Here is a 13,885-nt window from a genome sequence, read left to right as displayed (position 1 = left end):
TACATATTGTATCAATTTTCGTATTTTGCAATATTTCGTAAAGCTTAAGGAATATTATTGAAGCAGTAGTACAGTTAGCACTGGCCACGATTAATCAATGGAAAATGTATTAGAGATCAAATCACAATGATCAATGGAAAAAAAGTTTAATTGTATCGCTTTTTATTTTAATTTACTGTGTTAATTACAACCTTAGTTCACATCCAAAATGAAATTTTACTTTAATTTTGATCCTATGGTATATATAATTGTATGATGATCTAAACACCAATATATTATTATAAGTTGAGCAAATTTAAGTACTATTAAGACTCTTCAAAAAAAAAAAAAAAGTACTATATTAAAGAAACTATGCATTATAGTTCCCTTTGGGAGAATGAATTCTAGTGTGCCTAGAATACAAAGTCCTAATACCCTTAGTCATCTGGTGTTGGACTCGAATTCATGACCTGACTCTGATATCATGTTAGGATCAAGCGCTCATCACTACACCAAAAACTATAGCTTATAGCGAATGCGCAACTTTAAGTAGGGTGTTAGGTTTAGCCCTTCAGGCTTCCGCCCAACTATCCCTGACCACCTGGTGTTGGACTTGACCTTTCACTAGCCTCCGCCCAACACTAATGTAACAAAATGCTTTAAAATGTTGATTGGAAATAAATAACGTTGATTTTGAGAAGCAAACTGAATGAGGTAAACATTTTAATCTTCCCTTAAAGTGAATTTCTTTTTCGTTTATATACAAGGATGAAAAGAAAAACTACATTTTAATGTGAGTGACGTTGATAATGATATGTGCAAAAAGAAATAAATGAATCCCTACGGACGATACATCATAAATCTCAGTCTAATAGTTAAATGGTAATAGAAATTAATTAGTCATTCAACGCCAACAAATATTTACTTTTCTTGTGATATATTTGATATCTCTTCTCCCAAAATATATTTGATATCTCTTATCTATACACTTTGCGTTCAAGAATTTTTATTACCTATAATTAATAAGGTTGAACTAATTAAGTTAGTCCCAAGAGACAACCTTGTTTTATTTAGTTGTTCTTTAATTGAACAATATCAAGGAGAAATTATAGGAGGTAAAAATATACTGAAAAATAAGCATTATTCTAAATACAAATTCCACATTAGACTGGATCATCTTTCATGCATTAGGGTGTATGAAACATAGTTTAAAAGAAAAAAGAGATCAATACCAACAACAAGACTCCATGGCCCAATGGATAAGGCGCTGGTCTACGAAACCAGAGATTCTGGGTTCGATTCCCAGTGGAGTCGCCTTTACTTTTTGCTTCATCCATTCCCCCTGTGCTGGCCTGGCCTCACTCAACCATTCTCCAAAGAGCCAATTTTTTTGGGAAGAGATCTAAACTAATCAAGGCTATAGGTTGGATCAAAGTGGTGATAGAATTGGACTCAGAAGCGATTGTCAAGATCATGGCCAAAGATTTTCTCATCAACCAGAATATTGATACTATGGTGGACAATGAAAAAGGATGATCGCGAGCCTGAAAATGGTGACGATTGTTCACGTTTGGAGAAAGGGACGAAATGTGCATACATCATACTAAAGTGGTAGTATAAACTATTAGGATGATCTATAAAGTGCAAGGCATCATACTAACAAGGAAAAATATTTCATTAAAAATTGATGAGACAGCAGGCACCAGCAATCAGTTGATTTAACAATCAATAAGGTGAAACAAGAATTAGTATGAACAACACTATAGTAATGTGATTGAAAATGAGTCATTTGCTGGGATTCTTACCCACTCCTAACTCTTGGGGGGTTTAGCCGCTGTTTGTCTTGAGGTAGGGGGGAGGCTATACAAAGATTTCAGCTGCTGGCTTATCAGCCTGCTGCTATTCAGAGCCATTTGCAGCTCCAAGTTGTCGGACCACCATTGCTCTATTCCATGCGCCTCGAGAAACTTCTGCTTCCCCTTTGATGACAGGAAAAGTTTAGCAGCAACTTGCCCATTCGACGGTTTTGTATTCTCTTTATCACCCTGGTTTCTGTTCTGTGCTTCATCTTGATCGGTGTATGAGCAACAAATGTAGTCGCTATTGTTGATGTACAAATGTGGCACCCATTGCTTTAAGCTGCCAAATTGGAATGGCTTTGTTGCACTTTCTTCAGAGATGGTTTGAGCCTCAGAGCCCGAAGGGAGCATTGATTTGAACCTCTTCCAAACAAAACCGGCCTTTTCTCCTATGTTCCTCAGACTCATGGCTAGTGAAACCGAGGGTGGGTTGAAGAGATGTGCCTCTACGTATATACCTTCTTTGGCTAACGCTTTTCCCACTTGTAGAGCAAAGCCGGCCCCGAGGGAGTGACCTGCAATGCACACGTTGTTGCTCCCGAATTTGCCAATAAGCGATTTGAGCGCCTGCATAGCACAGCTAAACCTGACAGATCCCTTTAGGCTTTCCCAAGCTAGGAAACGGAGATCGTCTTCAATGTCCCTTCTCATCGTGGGGCCTTTGAGAAGCGTTCCTCGTAGAGCCAAGACAGCTCTCGGTGCACCACTCGGTCTTATGAACACGAGATCACCCAGAGCTGCTGCTCGATCCCATTCCAATATCGCGCCAAATATCGACCCATCCCTTTCATCTATCAGCGTCTCGACCAGCCTGTACTTGAAGGGTATCCACCATTTCGGGGCAAGTTCGTTTTCTTCCTTCCTGTTTTCTTGCCTGTCTAACTCAAGCAAGTAAATTGCTTGGATAAAGCAAGCAATTACTGTCCTTTTATAATTTGCATCCTTCCTGTATATGTAAATGCCACAATTTTAGTCCTAAAGGATCAAATTGCTTCCAAAGAAGAGGATCTGTCTTTTAATGGAGTCCAAAGTTCAGAAAACAAAACAGTTTCTTCAATTTAGTTCATGACACAAATAAGATGCACCATTAAACCTTTAAAAAAACTGTCAACAATAAACCATGATTCTTGATCAATCAAAAAACATAAACAGAACAGACAAATTGCAATTACCAAATCCCAAATAATGCATCAACTGTTCTCCATTATACTGACCCTCTTTTGTGCAAGCAAGATCAAATAGCAGAAGCAAACTCATATGATCATTGAAACATAAAATCTTAGAGCTGATAGGTAGCTTCTATCTACACTCATATGGTTCTATAAAGAGGCAAGGAAAAGAGAACCAAGACTCTCAGATTTGGCATCTTTCTAGTTTTTTTGTACAAGAATAGTTAATCAAACCAAAATTAACACAAAGAAGACAGCAATAAACCATAAAACCCCAAGATTAGGACCACAAACACAAAACCATATCAATCTCAGAAATGTAATTATGTATGTATACCAATATCTCAGCCCAAAAAATTCAAAAATTTAAAAACAAATCTGAAAATGGGCACTGACCAACTGGAGTTAATGAGGTCTCTCCAATTGGGTGAGGAAACATTGCGAGGCCCTGATACATGAAACGCATATGGATGAGACTCAGACTCAGACTCGTCCTCCTTGTTTATCATCTCCTTCACTATCACCTTCTCCCCTTCCAAAGTCATTGTAATCACATCATCATCCCACACCTCCACCTCCTCCTCCGCACTCCTCTTCGCCATTACCGTTTCTGTGTATACACTTACTCACACCACACTGTAATGCCCAAAATGCTCTAAGAAAGACTTCGGAGAAGATATAAAAAAAAAAAAAAAGGAAGGAACTTTAAGGAAGAAAGAGAGGCGGAGAGCGATGGGTTCTAAGGTTTCTTCATGCCCACATCGGATTCTTGAAATTTAATGTTGGGATTCAGGTGGGTGGAGGCTGGATTACGTTGATCTGAAGAGTGAAGAGGATATCGGTTATTTATGGTGAAAATTTGAAAATGGAATGCAAAGTGTTTTAAATAATTAAATCTCTATATTTATTAATTATTCTCACTTGACTAATTTTTTTTTATTATCACGAATTAATAAAATTTGATTGAATTAAATGAAAATTTTCAAGTTGGTATCTGTATAATATAATATTATACTTTGGAAATGCCTTAGATTCAATAGAGTTGAAACTTGAGCAAGTGGCATTCAAGTTCTAACGGTCACATTTTGGCTCTCTCTCTCTCTCTCTAGAACCCCACCACCACTCCCAAAGCATTTTAGAAATTAGAATCCAATGGAGACAACATATCTTATCATTACAGATTACCATATTTGGTTGTTGTTATTATTACATATATTTGTTATTTAATGTGATACTCTCAATTTCAAAAATGATTATCATATTTAATACACATAATTTTGATAAGAGTAATGTTAAAGTTTCTTTTTACCTTTTAATATTCATTAATCAAATTTTTAATTTCATCAGTAAAAAAAAAAGAGTTAAAAAGTATAGTCATGTTACTGATTATGAGTGAGAACATAGTTAATACTATAATTTTTTTTTCTCAATTTTTTCCTAAACGATTTTGGTGATCTAATGTAGTCACAATTATTGTTCACAAACTTTTGTGTTTTCATTTTCAATTTAGCCCTTCGTTTTTTATTCCGGCCATTTGGTGTTAAATAGGGGAATAATTCAATAATTTCAATAGTGGCATCTCATTACTTCTAGACATGTGAAGTACGAAATTCATCTTTCTTTTATGAATTACTCCCAGAAATGCCAGAATTACTCTCAAATCAGTAAATATAAAATTTGATTCCCAGGTCTGGAAGTAATTCGTAAAAGAAAGAAGGATTTCGCATTTCGTAGGACTGAGACTAAAGAGAGACCAATATTGAGATTATTGAATTGTTCCTTTATTTAACACCAATTTGACGTAATAATAAACGGATGATTAAATTAAATTGAGAAAATACACAAAAGTTTGGGACTACATTAGGCCACTAAAGTTGTTTAGGTCGAAATTGAAAAAAACCACTATTTTGGGTATTAATTCAGTGAAAATAATATTTTTAAAGAATTTGATAGTAGTATAATATTGGTGTAAACATGCATATTTTTCTCTTCGTTCCTAAAAACAGTGGATAACTTTTTCTCCTTTTTTCTGTATTTTTTTTAAGTTGTTGGTTTTGTTTTTAAACAAATAGTGTAAGAAATTGTGCTGCTTATTTTAGAAAAGTGAATAATATTTTGATATGAAAAGAAAATATATTAATAGTTACATTTTGAGTGACAAGTGAAATTCACTACTCCTCACATGGAAGCATCACCGTTATGTCCCTTAATCATGCGGTTGGCGTGGTGGTTCAGTACCTCGTTCCTTAAGCATGAGGTTGGGGGTTCAAAAAGGGCTCCAAAACTGGTTGATAGTAAATGAAGAGATTGGTTACGGAGAAATAAAAAAATAGATTCATATTCACATACATAATAGTTATATAAGAAGAAGAAAAATCTTTGATTTATCTTTGAAAAAAGGGAACGAGACCTCTTTGGAGTAATGAAAATATTAAAATTGTAATACTCGTGGAGAAAGAATCGTAATAGATGCAAAGAAGAAGCGTCTTTCACCCAATAGTGAAGAGTTTGAATCAAGATTTCCAGATTTTTTTTTTTTTTGGGGGGGGGGGGGGGGGGGGGGGAGGGTATTAGTATATATAATACATAATTTAAATGTGAGAAATTGTCCTCTAAAAAAGGAAATATTGAATGAATTGATCGTAAATTCTGAGATTTTAATATTTTTTTTGCGCTCTAATATGAATCGTAAAGAAAACAGAATTTGCACAATAAAAGCAAACCCCTCTGATAGCAGTTTTGAATACAAAGTCTTGTTGGGCCCAAAAATTTGACTTTTGTTAGAAGAATTAGTAAAATAGATCCGTTGATAAATTCGAGTAATTAAACGTTTCACAATTTGAAAACTCAATTTTTTTTTCATACCCAGTATTTTTAAAAGAAATCAACCTATTTAAACAACGATCATGAGCAAGTGCATAAATAGACTCCTGAAAGAGAAGTGGATATAGGAAGTTGTGTTGTTGAGATCTCTCTGGTTGTAAATATCTTTAAATTTCCTCCACTTTAATTTGGATTTGGACCAAAGACATAAGATTTTGAGGGTTATCAAATGATACATAGTGCGATACAGTCAAAACAAGGTATTCATATATAGTAATAATAAATAGAGTTTGAATAAAAAAATACCTCATAACCTGGTAAACTTTAAACGGATTCGCTAGACTCTCCTTAGACTCTCCCATTCCATTTCATCGATCTATATATTAATATTATAGGAATTTTAGAATAGAATAATCAGATGGTTAGAAATCCTTTATTTTGAAAATCGAATCGCTCTTTTGATTTCATAAAAACATTCTTTATCAACATACTTTTTCTTTTACACACTAATCTCCATTTCAGAATAAGTAGGATTCATTACAAAAAAATAAAGAATCCACTCGTGAGGCGAGAACCCCCTTCCCGCCGTGGGCACTAATCTATTTTGATTTTTAACGTCTAATTAGCTCGGGAATCATTCAAATTAAGAACCAAAGCTCGTTGCTTTTTCTTTCCCCAAAATTGAATTGAAGCCCTAGCCTTATCCATTTATTCATTATTCGACCTAACTAGGATTTTCATTTTGTTATGTTCTCAGAATTCGAACACGGCCTTATACCGATCTAGTAAGACTGAAATATTCTCAGAACTCTCCGTTGATACGACATGCTATTTTTAACATCCATTTCCCCTCAGGATCAGTCGCGGTCTTCCAAGCTTTAACGATGGTCCTCACTTCATCCAAATGTGTAAAAGATCCTAGTCGAACTTAAAAGCCGAGTACTTTACCGTTGAGTTAGCAACCCGAAAAAAATATAGAATTGGAGAATTCTATTAGAGACTGTATAGATACAATCCGAATACAAAAACAAAAATAAAAAAAAAAAACGATTCAATCAAACTGTTGAACAAAGAAATCTAAAAAAACACACACATACATTTTCTAATTGACAATTTTTTGAAACAAAAAATAGATCCACTTCACTTATCTTTACTTAAATTGACAACTAAAATGAATTATATTTGTTTGATACGCTGTTGTCAATAGAAATGTTGAGAAAAAAACCAATAAAAAAACAAAAGAAATTCCATTTTCAATTGAAATTGGTTCAATTGAAAAATGAAAAAAAAAATCCTAATAACTAATATATGAATAATTCATATATTTATTTAAATGAATGAAAATAAAACAAAAGGACTTGTATTGGCACGATGAGAATATAATTGTGTTGTATTCAATAATTATGTCTGAGAGTACAGGGAGGGAATATATAGAGATGCTATATAGAATCCTTGTCTAACACGAATAATATAGTCCTAGTCTAATATGAATAATACAGTCATAATACTCCCCTTCAAGCACAAGGTTAGCTAGCCAAAACATTAAGCTTGTCATGGAGAGAGTTAAAACGAAGAGACGACAGAGACTTTGTGAAAATATCCGCTAGTTGATCCTTGGTTGAAATAAAGTGCACTTCTAACTCTTTTTTGGCTACTTTATTGCGAACAAAATTATAGTCAATCTCAATGTGTTTCGTGTGGGCATGAAACATTGGATTGACACATAAATAAGTAGTTCCCAAATTATCACACCATAGTTGAGGAGGAGACGCAGGCGGGATGCCGATTTCATGTATCAGAAAAACGAGCCATGTAACTTCTGCAGATACATCAGCGAGTCCCTTGTATTCTGTTTCAGTCGAAGAATGTGCCACAGTCCGTTGCTTCTGACAAACCCAAGATATAAGATTACTGCCCAAGAACACAGTCTGCAGTAGTGGGAGCATGCATATGTTGACACAATAGATTAACCGCATAAGATAGATCCGAACGAGTTACCGTAAGATACTGGAGAGCACCAGCAAGACTCTTGTATTGTGTTGGATCGGCATAGGGAACGACCACGTCGTCTGTGATTTTCGCAGAAGAGACAGGCGTAGCATGATCTGTAGCACCAGTGTCAGGGAACCACTGATGAGGACTGTTGGAATCACTATTATCACCAGAGACGGTCACATTAGCTTGAAAACCTGGAGCCCCTGAATAACGCCGAAAACAGTTGGCTCCCGTGTGACCAAAACATTTACAAATTTGACATGGATCATCAATGTCACGTCGTTGACTAGACTGCTTCTCATACGGTGTATCTTGGTTCGATGCCATTGGCTACTGCTACGAAGCGAGGTGACGTTGTGTCTTTACAAGAAATTAGTTTGGTTCGATGCCATCGGAAAACCCTAGCTAACTAATACCAGATGAGAATATAATTGTGTTGTATTCAATAATTATGTCTGAAAGTACAATGAGCGAATATATAGAGATGCTAGATAGAATCTTAGTCTAACACGAATAATATAGTCCTAGTCTAATATGAATAATATAGTCCTAATAGGCACTACCTATAGAATCTAGATACAAAAAAAAAAGTGTAGCTGGAAAAAGAAATGAAAAAATAAATAAAAAGAAAACATTCATAATGAAATTGAAATAAAGGCTTTTTCAATTCAATATAAAAACAGAATTCAACATAAGCAATTATAAATCTTAAAAAGATATACAAATAGAGCAGGAAATACAGAAAGGGTAGTTATAAGTCTAACTTTGATCTTCTATTTTTGTATTTCCCAAATTTTTTCCTTAATTGAATTTCGCTTGATTAGGACAAAGTTCCACCACCGACCTCTTTAAAATATCCTTAACAGTTCCTGTAGGTTGAGCACCTTTTTCGATGAAATATAGAATAGCCGAAACATTTAAATAAGTTTGATTCCTTAAAGGATCATAAAAACTCAATTTTCGAAGATCTTTTCCTTCTCTTCGGGATCGAACATCAATTGCAACGATTTGATAGACGGCTCATTGGGATAGATGTAGACGAGCAACACCCCCGTAGAAACGTATAGGAAGTTTTCTCCTCGTACGGCTCGAGAAAAATGAAGGATTCGAGGTTTTGCCTATGTATGAAATTTATAAATTAGAACAAAAAATCAATTAGACTTTGATTTAATTTTTTGCTTCTTCCTTCATAAAAATGAAAAATAAATCATTCCTACTTTCATAACTCAATTTGGATAATTCTCAAATAAATTAGAAAATTTCATTTCTTGAACGGTCTTTACTCCCCCTATGCTTGTCTCGTTTAAAATCAAATGAATTTGGATTCTTCCGTCTGATCCAGTGATTGAGACAATTAAAACGACGTTTGCTTGTTCTGGGATCCTTTGATAGTTTGTTTTGAATTATTGGGTTTAGACATTACTTTGGTGTTTCTGAAGACTTTCCATTCAAAATGACAGCAACATACTTTTTTTTTTTTTAAATTTCTTTATACCAAAGAATCCTACAGACGGTCGATTCCCGCATGATACACTTCGGATCGAAAAAGTTTGATCAAGTCTAATAACTTTTTGGAAACTTCTTCGAATTGGATTCTTTCTATATCGAAGATATGTTTACGAAGTTGTTCCAATTTTTTGATTGGCATCAACCCTAGATCCCTGCCTCCCCCTCCCCCCGCACCCCCCCCCCCCCCCCCCCCAAAAAAAAAAAAAAAAAAAAAAAAAAAAAAAAAAAAAAAAAAACTAACTACTCGAGCTTCATCATGAACTATTTCGATGAAAACCCAACAAGAGTTCTCGTGGAACAGAACAAATGATGTCGAGCCAAGAACATCTTCATTCCTATATCAAATGGTGGATCTAACAATCTACAACGGGTCATGGCATTCAAGTCGCATGTTGCTTTCTACCACATCGTTTCAAACGAAGTTTTACCATAACATTCCTATAATTTTAATTTGGAACCGGCATGGACTTGATTCAATTATGGAATCGAGTAGCCGTTCTTTGTCTTTGTTGCTATTGCATTTTATCTCATCGTATCCCATTCTGTTCTGCAAGATTTGAAAATAACCATAAATACATATACACTACATCGGTCTAGTTCCGGGATAATCCTTTGTTCCATAGCCCTGGGGCTATTTACAACTAGCCAATTCAGAATTATCAGATGCATCAAAGATGCAGTCATTGATTCTCCCGAGAATTCCGAGCAAACATTTTAATGACGAGGAAAGCTTTTTTGTTATGCTACTAATACTTGTACTTGCTCTGGTATTTTTCCCAAGCCTGGCTGAGGAAGAGTTACGGGGTGTCAAACAAAAAAATACGCTAAGTTGGCATACTGGTTTAACGATTAACCTATTTATCATTCATGATAAATAATAAATAAAAAGAAAAACCATTTCATTTCGACAAAAGACCACACCCAATTTGGTTCGCTATCCCAATCATGATTTTCCTACCCCCAAAGGGAAAGTTACTTCCCTTTTGGGCCGGGTGTGGGCGAGGAGGGATTCGAACCCCGACACCGTGGTTCTTAGCCACGTGCTCTAATCACCTGGGTTGGGGGTTTGATCCCCACCCATGTGAATGGAGCAAATCATTTGGCTAATCCCTTATTACTTAGTGTACTGACAGTAGAGATGGAATATTAATCGTATGGCTATCGGCGGGAGGGATTCTTTTAGGCAACCAAAAAAAAAAAAAAGCGACAACAACAATACAATTACTACTACTAATATGAAACTATAAGTTATATTTATAGTAATCATCATTGCATACTTATCTATAATCTGCCACCTTAAAATCAATTAAGTCTATCTGTGCAAGCTACATCATTGCAAACTTGACACATGCAGTAGATGTGAGAGAAATGTTAGTAGAGATGGTGTACATTTTGTTCACTTTTATATTGAGGTATTTTTATTTAATTAGTTAAAATGATGGTGTTGTTAAGATTTGAAAATAAGTTGGAATTATAAGAATGTAGACAAAAAAAAAAAGAAAAAAAGAAAAAAAAAAGTAGATTATGATAAATTATATTGTAGGTCTCGAGATTCATTTCGTAAGGTAAATCTACTATAATAATTAGAGTTAATAAAGTTATGTTAATGAGAATTAAAATGTATCGTGATCTACCATTTTAATTTTGAAAGTAAAGAATGTTACAAGGTAAATAAAACTAATCAACTAATCATATCGAATCAAGTAAAACATGTAGGTGGACACTAGAAACCAAGTGGCAGTGTGACAATTTGGGAAGGCAATGGAGGGGCCAGAAAGCAATATATTTGTGGATGGGAAATTTCGGGACACCGCTTTAAGTTGAGGCGGCAAAAATTATCAAATTACCAGACGAATCTCCAGCCTCAAAGCCAATGGAAATTTCCACAACAAAAAATCTAGCAAATAGAAGAAGAAGAACCGGAACAATATTACTCGTACCATGGCATTAAATTTCAGCACAGTTCCGCTTCACACAAAACACCCTTCTTTCTTGATTCCAAATCACAAGCGTGACCTCAACAGGCTGTGTTCTTCTCAGCCTTGGCTCTCATCGTCTGCCAGAGCGGCGGCTTTGTCTGAAGGGACAGAAGGTGGAGTTACAGAGAAGGAACCCCCAGATTACTCTGGTACTTCTTCACTCATTTTTATGATACTTTTCTGGTTAAGGAAATGAGGAAATCTTGTTTGGTTTACAGAATCTATTTCAGTAAGCTTGCTGGGTTTTGTCTAAAGATCCAATTTTTGGTGATTTTGAGTTGTTAAATTCTCTGGGTTTTTCGTTTTTGTTGATTCTTGGTAATTGATAGTACTTGTTTTGAGTGATATGTTGGCAGTTTATACTCTGTATTTGGGTGTGAAATTGGAATCTTGTTTTTGTTGTCTCAAGTTGTGGTCTTATAGTGTTTTGTTGCAGCTCTCTCCATACCCATATATAGTTTGTACTTTTTATTAGCTGATATTTGGGATTCAAGAAATCAAGTTAATAACAACTTTTTTTTTTTTTTTTAATAACAACTTGTTGGCCATCAAAATTTATGGTGCTAAAACAGAAATCCACACTTGATAGTAGATTTTACTTCTTTTTTTTTTTTTTTTTTTTTTTTTTTTTTGTAAATGAAGAGATATTTTTGAGTGAAGGAGGGAAATTCGTTGCCACTATCGAGGTGTATATTGGGTAAATCTGACTTTGTAATCTAGCTGACAAAGGCTAATACAGTCTAAGTTGTTCATAGCTTATCAGCTCAAATTAAAAAGGTCTTTGACTGTTTCCACTGAAAGTCAAACTTAGAATTTTGTAATTACCAAGTCAATAACTTGACCAACTTGGTTGGGGTTATCTCGGTTAATTAATGAAAAGATATGAATTGTAGAATTAGGTAGATAAAGGGTGCCATACTCTCTTGTTACTCCTATGAAACAGGTTTAATCATATTTGAATATTTGCATCGTTGAAATAACACCCCCACCCCTTTTAAATAGGGTCAGCAACTTCAGCTCGTGCACAACTTGATCTCTTGGAACAGCTCACTTCAAGTAGCCTGGATTTTAATGGTAAGTTGGTAACTATTTTACCTTTAGATTGTGCAGAAATAATACTAATATTCATCCTTTACTAGGCTATGAAAGTGATGGTGGTTCAAGCGGATTGAGTATTCGTGATCAGCTCGCCAAGTTGGTTGGCGAGCGAGATGATGATTTCAACATCCCGTTGGGTAAGAATTTGAAGAAGTTTACTCCAAAGTTTTTAACCATTTCACAGAAGAGAAACATCAAAAGACAGGCTTACCTAAATGAGGTATCTCAAAGAAACGACTCGGTTTTCTTCGCAACCATTGGAGCGTTTGTAATCCTTCCACCCATTATTATCTTAGGAATCGCGATAGCAACTGGTTATGTGCAGCTATTTCCATGACTTGCCTATTGCTTTCTCTGTAACTTATACTTTTCGTTATCAATCTGATGCAATAATATATGTGTTTATTAGTTGCACAAATACTGTCACCATTAGCCTTATCTATTATTGGCAATATGTTTATTAGGCTTCATATCTAGGAATAGTTTGGACATACTTTCTGGAATGCTAAAAATAGTTTTTGCAGTTATTGCTACTAATGTCAGCAAGTCTTTTAAATCTCTGCTAATTTTGTAACAAGAATATGAAGGATCTGATGTTAGTACACCCAGTTTTTCTTTTCTTCTCTGGAGAAGTTTCTTGATCTGTGCCTTCATTGCTTCTTTGCTCATTTAATGTCATTTCTCTTTATACAATTCTACTCATTTTGACATAAAAAAAATTTGTGTTTTACTTATGTGTTAGAATAATGAACTTTATGAGGTAAAATAATATATTTTATGAGTTATAATAATGTATTTTATGTGTTAGAATAAAATTTTTGGGATAAAATAATATTCTTTATGAGTTAAAATAATGTACTTTTATATGTTTTTTCACCGTGCTCGATTGTGTGACAGGGGGTACTCATATAAAACGTTAGGGAGTGATAGTATTGGGAGTGATAGTATTGGATTGGGCTTGATTTTGTAAATTATTGGGCTTAATTTTTCTTTTTGGGTTGGAGCTTAAAATTGATTCACATTTTGAGTTGTTCTATTATAGCTTTTTTTTGTTTGCGCTTCAATTGCAGAATCTTATTAGTGTTTGTTGTTGTTGTTGTTGTTTAAATTGCGGTAACAAAATTTTTATCATCCCATACAAAAAATGTGGCCAAGGTGTTCTATGAGAAACTTCAAGGGTTCAAGTGAAATAATCTTTTTCTTTTTTGAAATCAAAAGAAATCATTCATTTAACAAATTCAAATTCTGTGATTTTCTGCCACCGTGTGCATGCTGCCTCCCATCTGCATGATTTTCTGTGATTAGCTCGAATGATCTCCACTAATGAAGTAATTTATTTCTGACATAAATATATTTTCAAATGGAATGTCTTACATTAAAAGATTAAGAAATTGAAGTTATAGGAAAAATTGAAATTTATGTGTCTCATATATATGTCAATTATCAATATCACTTTTGAATTAGTAGTGGTGTA

At 34.6% G+C, this 13,885-nt stretch overlaps 2 protein-coding genes and 1 non-coding gene across 4 annotated transcripts; 2 read left to right on the top strand and 1 right to left on the bottom strand.

Annotated features, from left to right (window-relative positions):
* Positions 1–1,220: 1,220 nt before the first annotated feature.
* On the top strand, positions 1,221–1,293 carry TRNAR-ACG. Its single transcript has one exon. It is a non-coding gene; the product is annotated as a tRNA-Arg (tRNA).
* Positions 1,294–1,633: 340 nt separating this feature from the next.
* LOC109150369 (GDSL esterase/lipase At4g10955-like) lies at positions 1,634–3,862 on the bottom strand. Its single transcript, XM_019298277.1, has 2 exons — positions 3,404–3,862; positions 1,634–2,784 (listed from the first exon to the last, which is right to left on the bottom strand). The coding sequence occupies exons 1-2, from the start codon at positions 3,607–3,609 to the stop codon at positions 1,791–1,793; spliced, it is 1,200 nt and encodes a 399-aa protein (XP_019153822.1). The 5' UTR covers positions 3,610–3,862; the 3' UTR covers positions 1,634–1,790.
* Positions 3,863–11,149: 7,287 nt separating this feature from the next.
* On the top strand, positions 11,150–12,938 carry LOC109150617. Of its 2 annotated transcripts, XM_019298579.1 has the most exons (4): positions 11,150–11,462; positions 12,316–12,387; positions 12,453–12,796; positions 12,839–12,938. In XM_019298579.1, exons 1-3 carry the CDS (start codon positions 11,276–11,278, stop codon positions 12,746–12,748), a joined length of 555 nt encoding a protein of 184 aa, XP_019154124.1. In that variant the 5' UTR covers positions 11,150–11,275; the 3' UTR covers positions 12,749–12,796; positions 12,839–12,938. The 2 variants fall into 2 exon arrangements, with proteins under 2 accessions (XP_019154124.1, XP_019154123.1); XM_019298578.1 differs by having other exon boundaries at positions 12,453–12,849.
* Positions 12,939–13,885: the final 947 nt, after the last annotated feature.

The sequence above is a fragment of the Ipomoea nil genome, unplaced genomic scaffold (assembly GCF_001879475.1).
Source record: "Ipomoea nil cultivar Tokyo-kokei standard unplaced genomic scaffold, Asagao_1.1 scaffold2279, whole genome shotgun sequence".
Classification (NCBI taxonomy): Eukaryota; Viridiplantae; Streptophyta; class Magnoliopsida; order Solanales; family Convolvulaceae; genus Ipomoea; species Ipomoea nil.
Note: the sequence above shows the minus strand (reverse complement) of the source record. Positions and strands in the feature narration are given on the sequence as shown.

What these genes read in the sequence shown, in the direction of transcription:
- LOC109150617 (XM_019298579.1), top strand. Translation starts at nt 11,276, where the DNA reads ATGGCATTAAATTTCAGCACAGTTCCGCTTCACACAAAACACCCTTCT. An exon ending in GGAACCCCCAGATTACTCTG is followed by an intron (nt 11,463 to 12,315) that starts GTACTTCTTCAC and finishes CCTTTTAAATAG; the next exon opens with GGTCAGCAACTTCAGCTCGT. An exon ending in AAGTAGCCTGGATTTTAATG is followed by an intron (nt 12,388 to 12,452) that starts GTAAGTTGGTAA and finishes ATCCTTTACTAG; the next exon opens with GCTATGAAAGTGATGGTGGT.
- LOC109150369 (XM_019298277.1), bottom strand. Translation starts at nt 3,609, where the DNA reads ATGGCGAAGAGGAGTGCGGAGGAGGAGGTGGAGGTGTGGGATGATGAT. An exon ending in GACCTCATTAACTCCAGTTG is followed by an intron (nt 2,785 to 3,403) that starts GTCAGTGCCCAT and finishes TTACATATACAG; the next exon opens with GAAGGATGCAAATTATAAAA.